Source organism: Colossoma macropomum, unplaced genomic scaffold (genome assembly GCF_904425465.1).
Source record: "Colossoma macropomum unplaced genomic scaffold, Colossoma_macropomum, whole genome shotgun sequence".
Classification (NCBI taxonomy): domain Eukaryota; kingdom Metazoa; phylum Chordata; class Actinopteri; order Characiformes; family Serrasalmidae; genus Colossoma; species Colossoma macropomum.
This window is the reverse complement of record NW_023494784.1, coordinates 22,892,779-22,906,248: the sequence shown is the minus strand read 5'-3', so window position 1 is coordinate 22,906,248 and position 13,470 is coordinate 22,892,779. Positions and strand designations below refer to the sequence as shown.

The window sequence follows — 13,470 nt, the reverse complement described above, 5'->3', positions numbered from 1 at the left end:
TTCTGAGATTCTCCAGAGAGGATAACAAAACATTAGTCAGACTCAGAAAGAACAGCATTTTTCACCTGCTTCTTGTGTTTTTTCACACCTAAGGCAGGAGGTAAAACCTCAAAAGCAAAAAGGCATACGGCCCCATCAGTTTAGGACAGCTAAGTGTGGATCTGCTGGTTTGTTGAGAAAACGACATATGTTATTCTGCAAATATAACCATCCTCTGCAGAAATAAAATGTCCAAAATGAATTACTTGTTTAGTATGCGTCACATGTCCTGTGTGCTTTGAAACCTCTGTCTGTGTCCTAGATAATATTCCATCAGTGATGTTCTAGACAACAGCACTGGAGTCCTGTATTTTTATGTCAAGCCGTGGTATACTCTGCAGAATTTCATATTCCCTCTTTAATGTTTTCTAAAGCAGAGGGAAATGTCTGCAGATTTATGCTAAAACTACACACTCAAAAACTAAATAAAGGGTTTTTACAGTAGTACTTCTGCAAGGCTATGAATAGACACTTTTCTTTAAAAAAAATGGAAAAAATGACAGTCCCGGAATCACTCCTTTCGGTTTATATTGGAACACAATATGTTTATGACAACAGTTAATCTGTTTTATAATGCGCTTCACCAGCACTCATTCTTTGGCCTTTTTTTTATTAAAAAAGCAATTTAATATACTGTGTTGCAATTACAATGGACATTAAAGTTTTAAGGTATATCTGCATGTAGAATGCTTACACCAGCATTACAAGACGGACTCCTGATCTCATCACTGATATACAGCACAGGTTTGAGGCTTTCTCTCATTCTGTCTCAGATTAAGATTCATTCCCTCTGAGTGTCACCACTTGTATTCATGTTGTAACACTATATGTATGACTCACTCAGTAGTCTGTGAGTTTCCCTTTTTGAGTGTTCTGTCGTGTCATGAGTGTTTTTCCTGTGAATTGTTCAGTGGGGTTTGGACACAGAAGTTTGCTCTGTGACATTGTTAATACTGCTAAACAAAACTATTTACCTGAATTTAAAAAGGCCCTCTTCACTCTGGAGCACGTCTACTTCGAGCAGAATTAGTATATAATTCCTTCATTAACAATCTTAGCATGATATATTTCATGAAAAAAGTCTGAAATGGCTCCCTAATCCCTATACAGTACACTACATAGGTCATGAAATAATGACTTCAACATCCAAATAGGGCATTAAATGCCCCAGAGATGCATTTGGGATTCAGCTATAGGCTGCATATCTCACTACTGGACACCGAGTGCACTGTTTGATTATAAAAGCCATACTTTTGTGACTGGTCAGTCATTTAATGAGCCAGTCTGCCCTCTAGTGTCCAAACAGATGCAGAATTCCAGCAAAAAAAATAAAATAAAATAATAATAATAATAAAAAATAAAAAATCCCCCAAATCTCCCAGATTATCTTAAATATTAAATTAATTGAATTTTAATATGTAAATTAAATAAAGAGCCACAACACTGCATTATTGTGGGGAGCTTCCCTACAGCATTAATAATTATTAATAATTAATAAGGCGTCAAAGATCTGGCGGAACTTCGATATTAGATTAGAAAACAAAAATGAAAATGTGCAGCACATATCGTAAAATTTAAATTATTTAGATGATACATATGGACATATATGCGTATTTTATCGATAAAAATACAGAGAAGCACAAAAGATACAGGGATAAGAAAGAAATAACGAGAAACAGTTTGACAGTTTCTTGGGGGTAGAGCAGACATTATGCATCAAGTAAAATGTATGTATTACGGACAGGTATTCATAGCCCTTTTGTGGTTACAGTTTTCACTGAATACCGAATTCAACAAGGATCATAAGTAAAGTAATAAAGTAGATGCTGATTCTTGTCTAGACTGCAAACATCAAAGAATCCAGAGAGTACATTTTTAAAAGCAGAGAGAAATCAGCGGGAACGCTGTGATGGAGATGTTTTTGTGATGGTGATGTTTTTGTGATGTTTTGAGTTTGCTGCTCAGCCGCTGTTACGCACGCGCCTGTAGATCGACTGCAGCCAATAGAGAGCGTGGGAGGACGAAGCGGGTGTGTGTGTGTGTGAGTGAAGGTTGTCTGAGAGCTCACCGTTAGTAACTGTGTGCTCTCACTGCCGCCAGTCCGCTGTTTTACAGACTGCCAGAAATGCGGTTTTAACACCGTCAACTGTCGCTGGCATCTCAGTGGAGCAGTGAGTCCGCGTATGTGATTTCTCCTGGACATAACTGTAAGTATTAAAAGTTGATTTTTTTGCTGTAGATGTGGCAATAAGCTAGGCACGCCTGTTGTGTCTGACATATTTTGGGTCTTCCCGACATGCAGGCACGATGCTGAAGTTAGCCACTTATTCACCAGCTTCTCATTTGAATTTTCCGTTCCACCTTAAATGCTGCGGCGTTTACATTCAGAGAGCGACCGCTGCATCATTTAAGATGGAACGGGAAATTCGAATGAGGAGCTGGCTAACTTCAGTCTGATCCGACAGACAGGTACCAGCGGAGTTAGAGAGCCGACTGTCCGTTAAGTCTACAGAGATTCGCTGCATTTGTTTATACATGTTAAAACGTACGGTAGCGCTATTTCTGCATGTTTACTGTGCCTAACTTATGATTAGCTGCAGTGTTCTGTGTGGCTAGCGATAGCTAATCTGGTTCCTGTTCGGCTAGCTGTTTGGTAACCCACTGGTGCTAGTGATGGGAAGCTCCTCAGATGGCTAACTAGCTAGCTTTAGCTAATGTTAACTTCCCTTAGCCAGCTAGCCAGAGACCGACTGCTCACGACTGGTGGCTAAAGCAGGTCTCCTGTTTTCTCTCAGCTTAGAAGGCTTAATCTCCGCTGTTGTTTAATTAAAATCTTTTTTCAAATGCAACTCGCTTGTCCGAGCTGCTTCAGTAATTTTCTTTTTCTTGGTCATTGTTTCTTCCCCACTACAGGAGTTGAAGAGGAACCTGTCGTTTGGACTCTGCAGGTGCCGTTTACTTACAGCTGTGCCACCGTCACTTTTGACTTTATCCTGTCAGGATGAAGGCACGGCTTGGTCGCGATAAACATGTATCTGAAAAGGTAAATCTCCGCTGACTCACTTCGTGACTTTCAAGCACCGGTTTTCAATAAGGAAGGATAAGCAGAGAAGAACCACACGGACCGAAGGAGGGAGTCTTTCCTTCTCCGTGTGAGTTGCCTCTCCTCCGGCGAGAGAAGCCCGTGTGCAGGCGGAGCCACGGCCGAGCAGCAGAGCGCTGAAATGAGATGAGGCTCAGAAATGGAACTCTTGCCACTGCAGTTATTTTCTTCACCTCTTTTCTCAGTCTGTCTTGGTACACGGCCTGGCAGAATGGAAAGGGTAAGTAAACGGCCCCCTGCGCTTAGTGTGCGCTGAAATAAAGTGCATTACATGTCCAAAAGTATCCGGATACACCTTATAATTAGAGATTTCAGATACTTTATGGTGCACCCATTGCTGAGATGGGCTTTCAGTTGCCCACACACAGCTTGAATAATCTCCATAGCAAACCTTTATCAATATAATGGGATGGTCTGGAGCAGCCTAATGACACCATGCCCACTGCCAAGTGTCAGTTATAGATGCCATCAGATCCTCACAGCACTGTTCCAACACAGTGTAGAGGGGGGCTGGTTTAGAATAGAAACGTTGATTTAGAAAGAAGCATTGAATGATCCAGTATCTACAGTCTTTTGGACATGTATGTGTTTTGTCAGTGTTGCCTGACTGCCTTTACATGTTGTGATTATCACAAAGTGATACATTTCACTATAGTTTTTTTCTTCAGGAACTTGTGCAAGTATGGCCATGTTCTGGTCAGTTTATACAGAGAGATGTGCCTTAAGCCCTGTTCAGATGTGATCAGTTTTCCATGGGGAGGTGGGGTACTGTCTGTTTACCACAGGACACCTGTATTGTCTTTGACTGATTTGCCTGGGGTAAGAAATCTCAGTATAAATGACAGAGAAGGGAGTGGCTAATCCTACTCGCTCTCTGCTTATAGATTGGTAAACTTGTTCTTTCACAACGCAGCATTGCCACCAGTTTCACTTCTGTGTTTTCTGGAAACGCCTCATAAGCTTTTGTCTGTGTCTGAAAGAGCAAATAACAGTCTAATAAATGAAAAATACATAGACCTGGACAAGACTTCTGCTAGTGCTTCTGGGAAGCATAAGCGTTCAACTTGGCAAACTACTAGAAAATGAGTAATTGAAATGAGTAACGAATACCTAGTCTTTGTCTTAAAACTAAGTAACAGTGACAGCTTTTCGTGCTGTATGCTGATTGTAGCTTTCGTAAGAGCATACAGTGACTGTATTTTTGTTAGTGTTTCCAGGACTTGACAAAATTGGAAAGACAGATGAGAGCGTGTTTGAGAATTCACTGTCAGATGCTAAAGTGCACTCTGGCTAGAAGCTGGAGAGCCTGGAATGTTTCTTAGCCAACCAAGGCTTTTGTTGGTCATGTTCCATAAGTCCATCTACTGCTGCTTTCCTGTGTACAAGGTGGCTGTATGAATAAAAGTTATATGTAGTTATGTGTATTCCTTTTTAAGGTCTGATTCCAAGGAGTGACCTGTTATCAACACAAGTGTTGCTGAACTTGGCATGGAGCAGTGAGCATAAAACAGTGATTATATTAAGTACATGAAGCAGAGTGGATAAGAGATATCAGTGGACAGGATCATGTTAATTGAGACCCTCTCCATATTTCTGCTGTTCTCTGTTGCTTTTCTAGTGTGCATATAATGTTTGGTAAAGTATCTGAGATTTCGAATATTACAGAATATCAGTAGTGTCTGGCCATAGCTATCACTTTGTATGAATGGATCATTGTCTAGGATGTTTGTCATTTTAATTGTGTGCCCACAGGTTATCATGTGTGATGCTTTTCCCAACTTCTTTCACAAACGTACTGAGATAATGTGCTCGATTATCTAACGTTCAAACCATTCCATTGAGCTGAATTGGCTATTTTTACCAGTTGGAGTTTATAACTTTCAGTTTTACAATTTGTGTAGATCCACTTTTTTAGAATTTAGATGGTGGCCTGTCTTGATGATGATGATGATGATGATGATGATAATAATAATAATAATAATAATAATAATAATAATAATAATAATAAACATTTCTCTGTTTCTGTGAGTTTAAGTGGAAATGTCTCTTTCAAATGGTTGATGTGAGCGAGGAGTCAAATTCGACATGAATGTGTCAGTTGAAATGATTAATTATTGAAGAAGCTATTCATGCTTTCTCATTTAGGGAATTGAAACAATTTGACTCGTAAATCCCAACACAAAGGTTGATCACTCACCCCAGTGCTACCCCATTTTAATGTCGAGAACAGTCATTATGTAGATAAATGGAGCATTCAGACAGCAGTTACAGCAGTGTGTGTTCTTGTAGGCCAGAGTCAGCACTGCTCCACAACAGAGCTTACACTCCACCTGTCTCTCACTCACTATATGAAACACCACTTTCTGCTGTGCACAGACTTGACACATCTCTCGTGCTGCTCTGTGCCGAGCATCTCCATCTCTCTGCTGCAGTAACTGTAAAAATAGGCTCCACCTATCGTTTGATTGTCCCTTCTTTTTTTGCGGGTGGATTTCTCTTGCACTGAATCTCCATCCTGAGGCTGTTTGGAGCACACAATGGGCCAAAAATAGCTGACTGGTGAAAGGCGTCATTATCCTGCACATAGAGAAGATAAGCAGCATGGGAGGGAGGGTGCAGTCTCCTGGTTAATGCCTTTGGAGAAGAAGGAAGAGAGAGGCAGTCTGTAGACCTCAATGTGCTTAACTCTGCATTCTGGGCCGATGTTTTGAGCTGGATTGTGTTGCCCTGTCTAACTGAGCAGGAAAAGAACATGAGAAGCTTATTTTCAGTAAGCCTTAGTGTTGCACCGATACCAATACTGTATCAGTATCTGCGGCGATACTAGCACTTAAAAGCAGTATCGGTATCGGATGATGAGTATACGGATACCTTTTGACTGACACCACAAATCTATTTCTGACGCGTGCAGGTGCGCCAGCAGACAGAACTTAACAACACCTCAGTGGTTTGGGACGACAAGCACCAGTAAAAATGCTCATGGCACAATCTGTAACAGCAGTTTTTGATGTGAAGAACACGATAATGGAGCCACTTAAATGAACGACTGAGCTGTTTCTTTCAGTAATCACTTGTCTGCCACTATGCGGTCACTAACTCTGTAAGTCTGTAAATGTTATTGAGAGTGGAAGGAACCGGTGTACTCTGGGCATAATGATAGCCTTTAGTCTCGATTTAGTCTTTAGCATAGGAGCCCGCTAGCCAGGCCTGTGTGTCAACTAGTCCTGCCTGCGGTGCGCCACTGTCAATAAGCTGTGTGGAGACTCCCGCCCGCTGCTTTAACCAAGCCAGAAAAACACTAAAACTCGCAAATACTGACAACGTGAACAACTGTGATTATTTACTGAACTAACTTTTAAAAATGTAATTGTATAAATGTCAGAACTTATGTGTGTGTTAGGTTAGACAGAGTTAGTATTGGTATCAGCCGATACTAAAGGATCAGGTATTGGTATCGGTGCATCTCTGGTGAGCTTATACAAGGATGTTTCTGTATAGTTCGGTAAAACAAACTGTTCTTAAATGTCTACATTGTGTCTCAAGTGAAAAGTGACATTTAAGGGTGGGTAATGTTATCATTATCGTGATAATTTGCATTACAATGTGCTTTACCTTATATATTATGAGTATCATCAGTATTTATAACACTGAGCATAAAATACTTTATAGAAAGCTTGTCGGCATCAACAGACAGTTTACAGTAACTACATAAATAAGTAATAACAATGAATGAATTGAATGTTAGTCCAGTATTGTCTTATTTTGTAAAATTATCTTTTTTTTCCCTTTTAAAATGTATTTTTGCCTTAAAAAATAGGCCTTTCACGATCATAAAAGTTCAGCTGATGTCCACATATGATGTAAATATATGTCTGAAAAAGCTAATGTCTATGGAAAATCATTTCTGATCATTAATTTTAAATATTTGACAGGCCTACTTTTTCAAAACCTTTCTTGAATATGGTGTCACTGTTTTGCTGATGCATTTTGTCCTTTCTAACATGCACAAACTACATATCATGAATCATTTTTTGTATCATCAAAATGTTTAAGTATTTTGATGGCATATATTTTCCATCCTGCCCACCTATACTGATGTCAATGTTTGAAATTTTCATCTCTTGCTTATTCTCATTGGAAAATTTGAAGTCTCCCCCGCTCACTGAGCTGGTTTTCTCACCTAGGTATTCCATATAATTCTGATGTTGTCAGCTGAGTACGGCTGAGGGAGCGAGGGGAGCAGAGGAGGGAGAACTAGAGGAGTCTGACACAGAAAGATATCAGGGTTATAATGGTTTTGAGTGATTGTTTGCTGTAAGCTCATAGGAAGTAGGGACTTATGCCTGTGGCCTGGGATGCTCAGTAAGTCATGCTCTTGTTAAACATGCACATTCTTTTGGTTTGAGACTGACATTTAATAGCTTAATTTCCTCTCTCCCCCTGCTCTCATTCCACACTAAGAAGAAACTCTCAGTCTCTCTGACAGACACTCATTGAGGTAGCTTACTTGCTGTGGCATTCCCTGCCATTCTGACATTCTTCCTCCATATTAGGCATGAAAACTGGACTGTTGTCGTGGAGTCTGTGTGCTGCTCCAACACTTGACACTTCTCATCTCTTTTGCTTTACTAGCTAGTGGACTAGAACTGCACACTATAGATACATATATCATTATTTTGATTAGCCTACATATATTATAAAACTCTAGCGACCCTTGGTTTGGCATGGTTAAATATTTACCTGCCTTGATTTGACTAAAATTTTGATTTATGGATCCTATGAACAGCTTGAGTCATTAAAACACAGAAACTCTTCAGGAAGGATGTTGTGCAGGATGCTCACAGCATCCAAAAACAAAAATATGTGCACTGGCTTAGGAAGGCATAACAGCAACACAAAAAGTTAGTTTCAAAGTTGGGATGTCTCAGTTTAAATGAGTAATTATAGAAGTTTTTTATGATATTGGTATTGCAAAGGCCAGATTGCAGCAGCAATTCAATGATGCACTGTGCAGCCTTATAGTGTATCAGCCCCCTGCTGTTCATTGTGTTCTTTTTGTGCTAAAACTTGTGTTCCATAGTCATGTTCTGTATCTCATGTTGGATGTTAACCATTCCTGGTTTAGGAAAGCCTAAGCTAATTATGATTTCTAACTGGTTGTTCTGGTTAGGAGTGTGCTAAACATTATCAGTGTAGATTTGAATTGTTAAAGGGATGCTCCAGTAATCATCACAGATGTAACCAGTCTTGTGTCCTTCAGCAACAGTGCTGCAGTAGTCTTGAGTGATATTTTCTGATTTAATGTCTAAAACAGTTTTTTTCTTCCGTTTTTGAGTGGGCTTGTGTGTTTGTGTGTGTGGGTGTGTGTGTTTATTTGTTTATTTTTTCCTGGCAAATCCAGAAGTAAAGGAAACCAGAAACCAAATATAACTAACATTACTTCTGCTTCTTATTGCAGCTGTGTAATTGTGGCAATAAGATGCAGATCACATTAGGGACTGATATGGGAATCGTAGGCTGATGCTGATATCCGCTGTATACCTGGATTAGCATCACAGAGAAATGTAACATTTATTTGAAGTGAGTTAAAATGCGGTAAAATAAATAAAATACAGATTTTTTTGGTGTAGTAGCCCAGTGTTACTTACATGCCCTGCTCCTCTTGAAGTACAGCAAATACATCAAATAATGGTTTGAAACATCTGTACTATTGAAACTTTTTTAAGCAGTTGTCTACTGATACTGATATGATGCTTATCATTGCACATCCCTACATTGCCTAATGCATAATGCATTAATACTGAACCAGAGTCAAGAGTAAACAGAGTGACCAGATGGCCAAGAATAAGTTGAAGAGTGTGACTGTAGCCTTAGCAAGTTACTGGCCATGTTCAGTGTTCAGGGCATCTTGTAATCTAAATTTACATGTTAATTTTCAGTAGTTGTCAATATATCTGTATACGCAGAAGGGCTACTCGATTATGGCAAAACCATAATCACAATTATTTTGGTCAATATTAGGATCATGATTATTTAACATGATTACTCATGATGACTTTAGAAGCATTATACATTTATTGAACCTTTAGAAAAAACAGTGGATTTCCTTGAACTTTAATTGTAATTAAATAAAAACTAAAAAAACAAAGAATTAAAAACAAACCTTGTATCTCCAAAATTTTAGTGTCATTGTAGTGCCATTGTAACCCAATCCCCAAGTAATTTTGGGCCATTTCTTTGGGACTGTTAATCATGAGATTTACACACAATGAAAAGGGCAACAGGCATTTTCATATTATGTCAGAAACTGAAAAACAGACAAAAACGGAGATACAATGTTTTATTCCGAAAGCAGCAGTATATACATTATACAAATAAATACTATAAAAATAATAAATAAAAATAAAGATAAAAATAAGATCAACCATGTTGCAGTGCACTTCCACAACCTATTGAAACTATTAAACACACAAAAAATAATAAATGAAAATAAATTTGATGAGTTTGGGCTTTTAGGGAGGGGCAAAAGCGCACTGCTATAAAGGAAAGGGGGTATGCAGCATTTATAGCACGAGACAAAATAAGAGTATTGCAAAACAGAACAATCATTTTATCTTAACTGTCTTGTTTTCATAATCATTGGAAGCCAAAATCATAATTGACAATAAAAAATGTGATTAATTTCCCAGCCCTAATACACTATATGGCAAAGATAGGAATGCGATCAATAATCTAGCGGTTTAAGGTTGGAGTATTGCTGAATGTTAATTCCGGATGGTATCTAGGTGCAGATAAGTTCACACAGGGATGTTCTGTGTTGTGAGTAAAATTGAGGGCAAGTACACAGAGTTTGATCACTTGGTCCATTTCCATACACAAAACTGACTCTCTCTGCATGGATTAAAAACATGCAATTAAATTAATGTCTGTGTTCTGTATCAGTCACTGAAGAGATTTAGGTTAAGAGGATTGCATTTTAGAGATATTATAGTGTTGATGCTGAAATTCAGTTCATTCAATTTTTTTTTTTTTCTTTCTCACTTGTTTATCCAGTGATGGGTCCTGGGAATTGGATGAGGATGATGCATTATTCTCCTGGCCTTGACCCGCCTTATTAACATCAACCTTTTGTCTTCTGTTCTTTCTGCCTTGCTTCTGCTTAGCAAACAGAGCACTAATTCACCTATGTAGTACCTGTGTTGGTCCACTGATGATTACTAAACAGCCCTTAACAGTCTACTTTTCTCTTCAGTGTCTCTCATTGTAAGTTCTGTCATGTCCTTTAGGGCTGTCACGATTAATTGATTAAAATCATTTGGTCGATTAAAATTTACCTTCTTGATGAATCTAGGATTGTTCATGTTTTTTCTTTTCCTGTCCATTTTTATTGTGTGGCATTCAAAAAATACTGTCAAAGTTGTCAAAATATTTGGGACATTACTTCATTAATATAATTAGTAGTATCAGTGCTCATGTCCTGCAACTTTATCACCCCTTGTTTTCGTTTTTCAGTTTTAATGTTGAACTTGCTGTTTAGAGAGCCTTATTTTCATGAACAGATCCTAAAAAAGAGTGAAAGCAGTTTGGAAGCCTGTCTCAAGGTTATTCCTTTTTCACTATTCACATGCTGCCCTTACTTACAAGGCAGAGTGGATCATTAAGGGCAGGAAGTTAAAAATCAAACTAAAGCAAAAGATTAAAGAATCCAATCACCTGTCTGGTGATCTTGATAAACCCAACAAAAAACCCCAACAATAACCTTTTTGATGCAAACCATCAAGAATGGAATGGAATGAAAGCGTTTAAAAGGCGAGGTTCCCTGAAGAGAGTGCCCCCTAAAAGTTAGGTGCACTAATTCACCCTGCCTTCACTTTTATATTTGCATGTGCTGCTTGTAAGTGGGTTATGATTCGAATTCTTGCTTGCTGAGTGAGATTTGACCCTTTCTCTCTTTTCTTGTAAGACGTGGTGTTAAAATCATGCATCTTTATGCTCTACACATGCACACACTGGCCAGATGTACTGAGCCTTTTTGCGGCAGCTTCAGGTGGAAATTGAACACATTCTGGCTACATGTTATGTTACACCAATTGCATTTCTCTCCTCCTTGTATTTGCATTTGAGTGAGTGTTGTGCAAAATGTGGGCGAAGTGCACAAAATGTGGGTGGAGATTACATGTTCTGCTCAGTTAACTAAAATTTGAGCAACTCTCCCATTTTTATGTGGATTTTCTTTCATCTTTTAAAACCAGGCTTAAATATGTTGCTTTAAGATGTGTTGTTGAGAGACTTTGTTGAAAGACAGCAGCGACTCTTGAGTGGTGCATCTACCTAAGTAAGGGGTCAGCAGCCCAAATGTTAAGAAGAGCCATTTTGTCCCGTTTCAACAAAAATCAAACCACCTTGGGAGCCACAGCATTTTATGTCCATTTCATTGGTGTAAAGCTTGAACGTATTGGCTGTAAGTATGTCTCAATATGTGCTCATGTCCTAATATAGGCTGAAAATACAAAGGAAAACACAGACTTACTTTGTTCTGCTTTAAGCTTTAGCTCAGTCATAGCTATGTTTCTCGCATCTCCGGCAGGATCCTTTTCTGCAGAAGTAAAATGGTCTTTGTAAAATCTTGTAGAATGTCTCAACCTTCAACAGTTTCTCACTGCAGATTAAACATATCAGGAAACCAGATGTAGTGCATATAAATGCAAACGAGTCTGTCCATTCATCTCTATCAGTGTTCACCTTGAATCTTTCTCCTCTTTCCTCTTGTTGTCTACTAGCTACTAAGTGAGATTGTTGTCTGTGTTGCTGGGTGACCAGCAGTCTGCGTGCCAGTCTTCAGAGTTAAAGCTTGGTGAATTAGCAGTTCTACATTAATTCTAGCATTTAGGACCATTTATTATTATAACTATGAGAACTGTATGTTAGAACACTCAACTGTGGAGCTGTAGTTGCTGAACAAAGGTCAATTCCTTTGACATCATTGACAATGCAGTCTTTCACTTGGCGATTCCTCAACTTATACAACCGTTTTGGAAATGTACGTTTTTCCTGGCAATTCGTAATGCTTGTCAAACTTCTGCAACATTCCTTTAAGCACTGTTTTTTCTGCTGGGCCGAGCGGCAGCATTTCCTTGGCTATAAACAGTGTTACCCTGTCGGTTAACGTGCGAAAATCTGGTACTGTCACACTGATACCTGGATACTCGCCTGAGAGCCTCCCGAATAGCCATCTACCGGGAAGAATCTGATGACGTGGTTGTCTTCCCAAGTTCGGCGAACTTGCTGGGGTGGTGGATCCGCAGATGGTTTCTCAGGTTTGTTGTATTAGCACCTTTTACAGCTACCATTTCATTGCAAATCCGAAAAGTCGCCTCCAAATGTTTGGGTTCTCCTTTTTCATTTGGCTTAAACCAAAATATGCCCACAGCGGTGATGTTGTATTTGGCTTCGCAGTAAGTCCGAATCCATGTTTGTTTCAAAAGCTGCTCATAACAGGTCATTCACAGATTACATGTAAAATGGTTTGCATGTCGAAGTGAGTGTGATTTACGAATGCAACATGCACAACGAAAAGCTTCCACTTGTTAGCTAGCAACATTAGCCTAGTAGCTCCAGTGCTACAACTAAATAAGAAAACTTAACACCAAACGTGGCTTGGCCGATCATCTACATTTGGATTAAAAAGGGGAAAGACATTTTTCCCTTCAAACAGTAATTAAGATGAACTTGTGCCCATTCAGTTATTTGTCTCACCATATTTGTTGCGATGAACATGCACGTAATTCATATTTTGTTTGTTGGGCTTGAAATAAAATAACTAGAAAATAATTGCAACCAGCACAAATTATCTGATTAGCTCAAATAATCGCGATCAGGCGGTTATGTAATAATCACGAAAGGTCTAGTCACCAGTCCAAAAGGGCATAATTGGCCACTCTCTGGGTGTGACGGCCTTCCCTCTCCCCCTCAACGCTCAGTGTGATACTAGCCATTTTTTTTTAAATGTATTTGTTTAACCTTTAATTGGCAAAAGCATTCTCCTCCAAGGCACTTTTTGTGCTCTGCTTGTACGCGTTTGTGTATCTGGCCCTCTGTGTCTTGTTGATCACTCTACAAGATACAGTGGGCCAGATAAGGACTCAGTCAAGACCTCAGTCTCTTAAACGGAAGGAGCTTTGTGGTTGTCAGGAGGAGCCCCATCTGGACGAGTACGTTAGCATGGTAACTTCCTGTACAGCATCTGCCAACTTTGTGGTTGAGATGGCAATGCTTTTTCCTTCAGGCAGTGGCACTCTTTCGCTCTTGGCCTTGAAGGACCTCTGACG

General features: G+C 39.2%; 1 protein-coding gene across 1 annotated transcript in view; it reads left to right on the top strand.

The window, feature by feature from the left end:
• Positions 1 to 2,086: 2,086 nt before the first annotated feature.
• Positions 2,087 to 13,470, top strand: part of mgat4a (alpha-1,3-mannosyl-glycoprotein 4-beta-N-acetylglucosaminyltransferase A) — a 44,623-nt gene continuing 33,239 nt past the window's right edge. The window contains exons 1-2 of the mRNA XM_036598698.1: positions 2,087 to 2,246; positions 2,953 to 3,362. Coding sequence (XP_036454591.1) covers positions 3,269 to 3,362 — 94 coding nt within the window. The 5' untranslated portion in view covers positions 2,087 to 2,246; positions 2,953 to 3,268. The remainder of the gene's footprint in view (positions 2,247 to 2,952; positions 3,363 to 13,470) is intronic.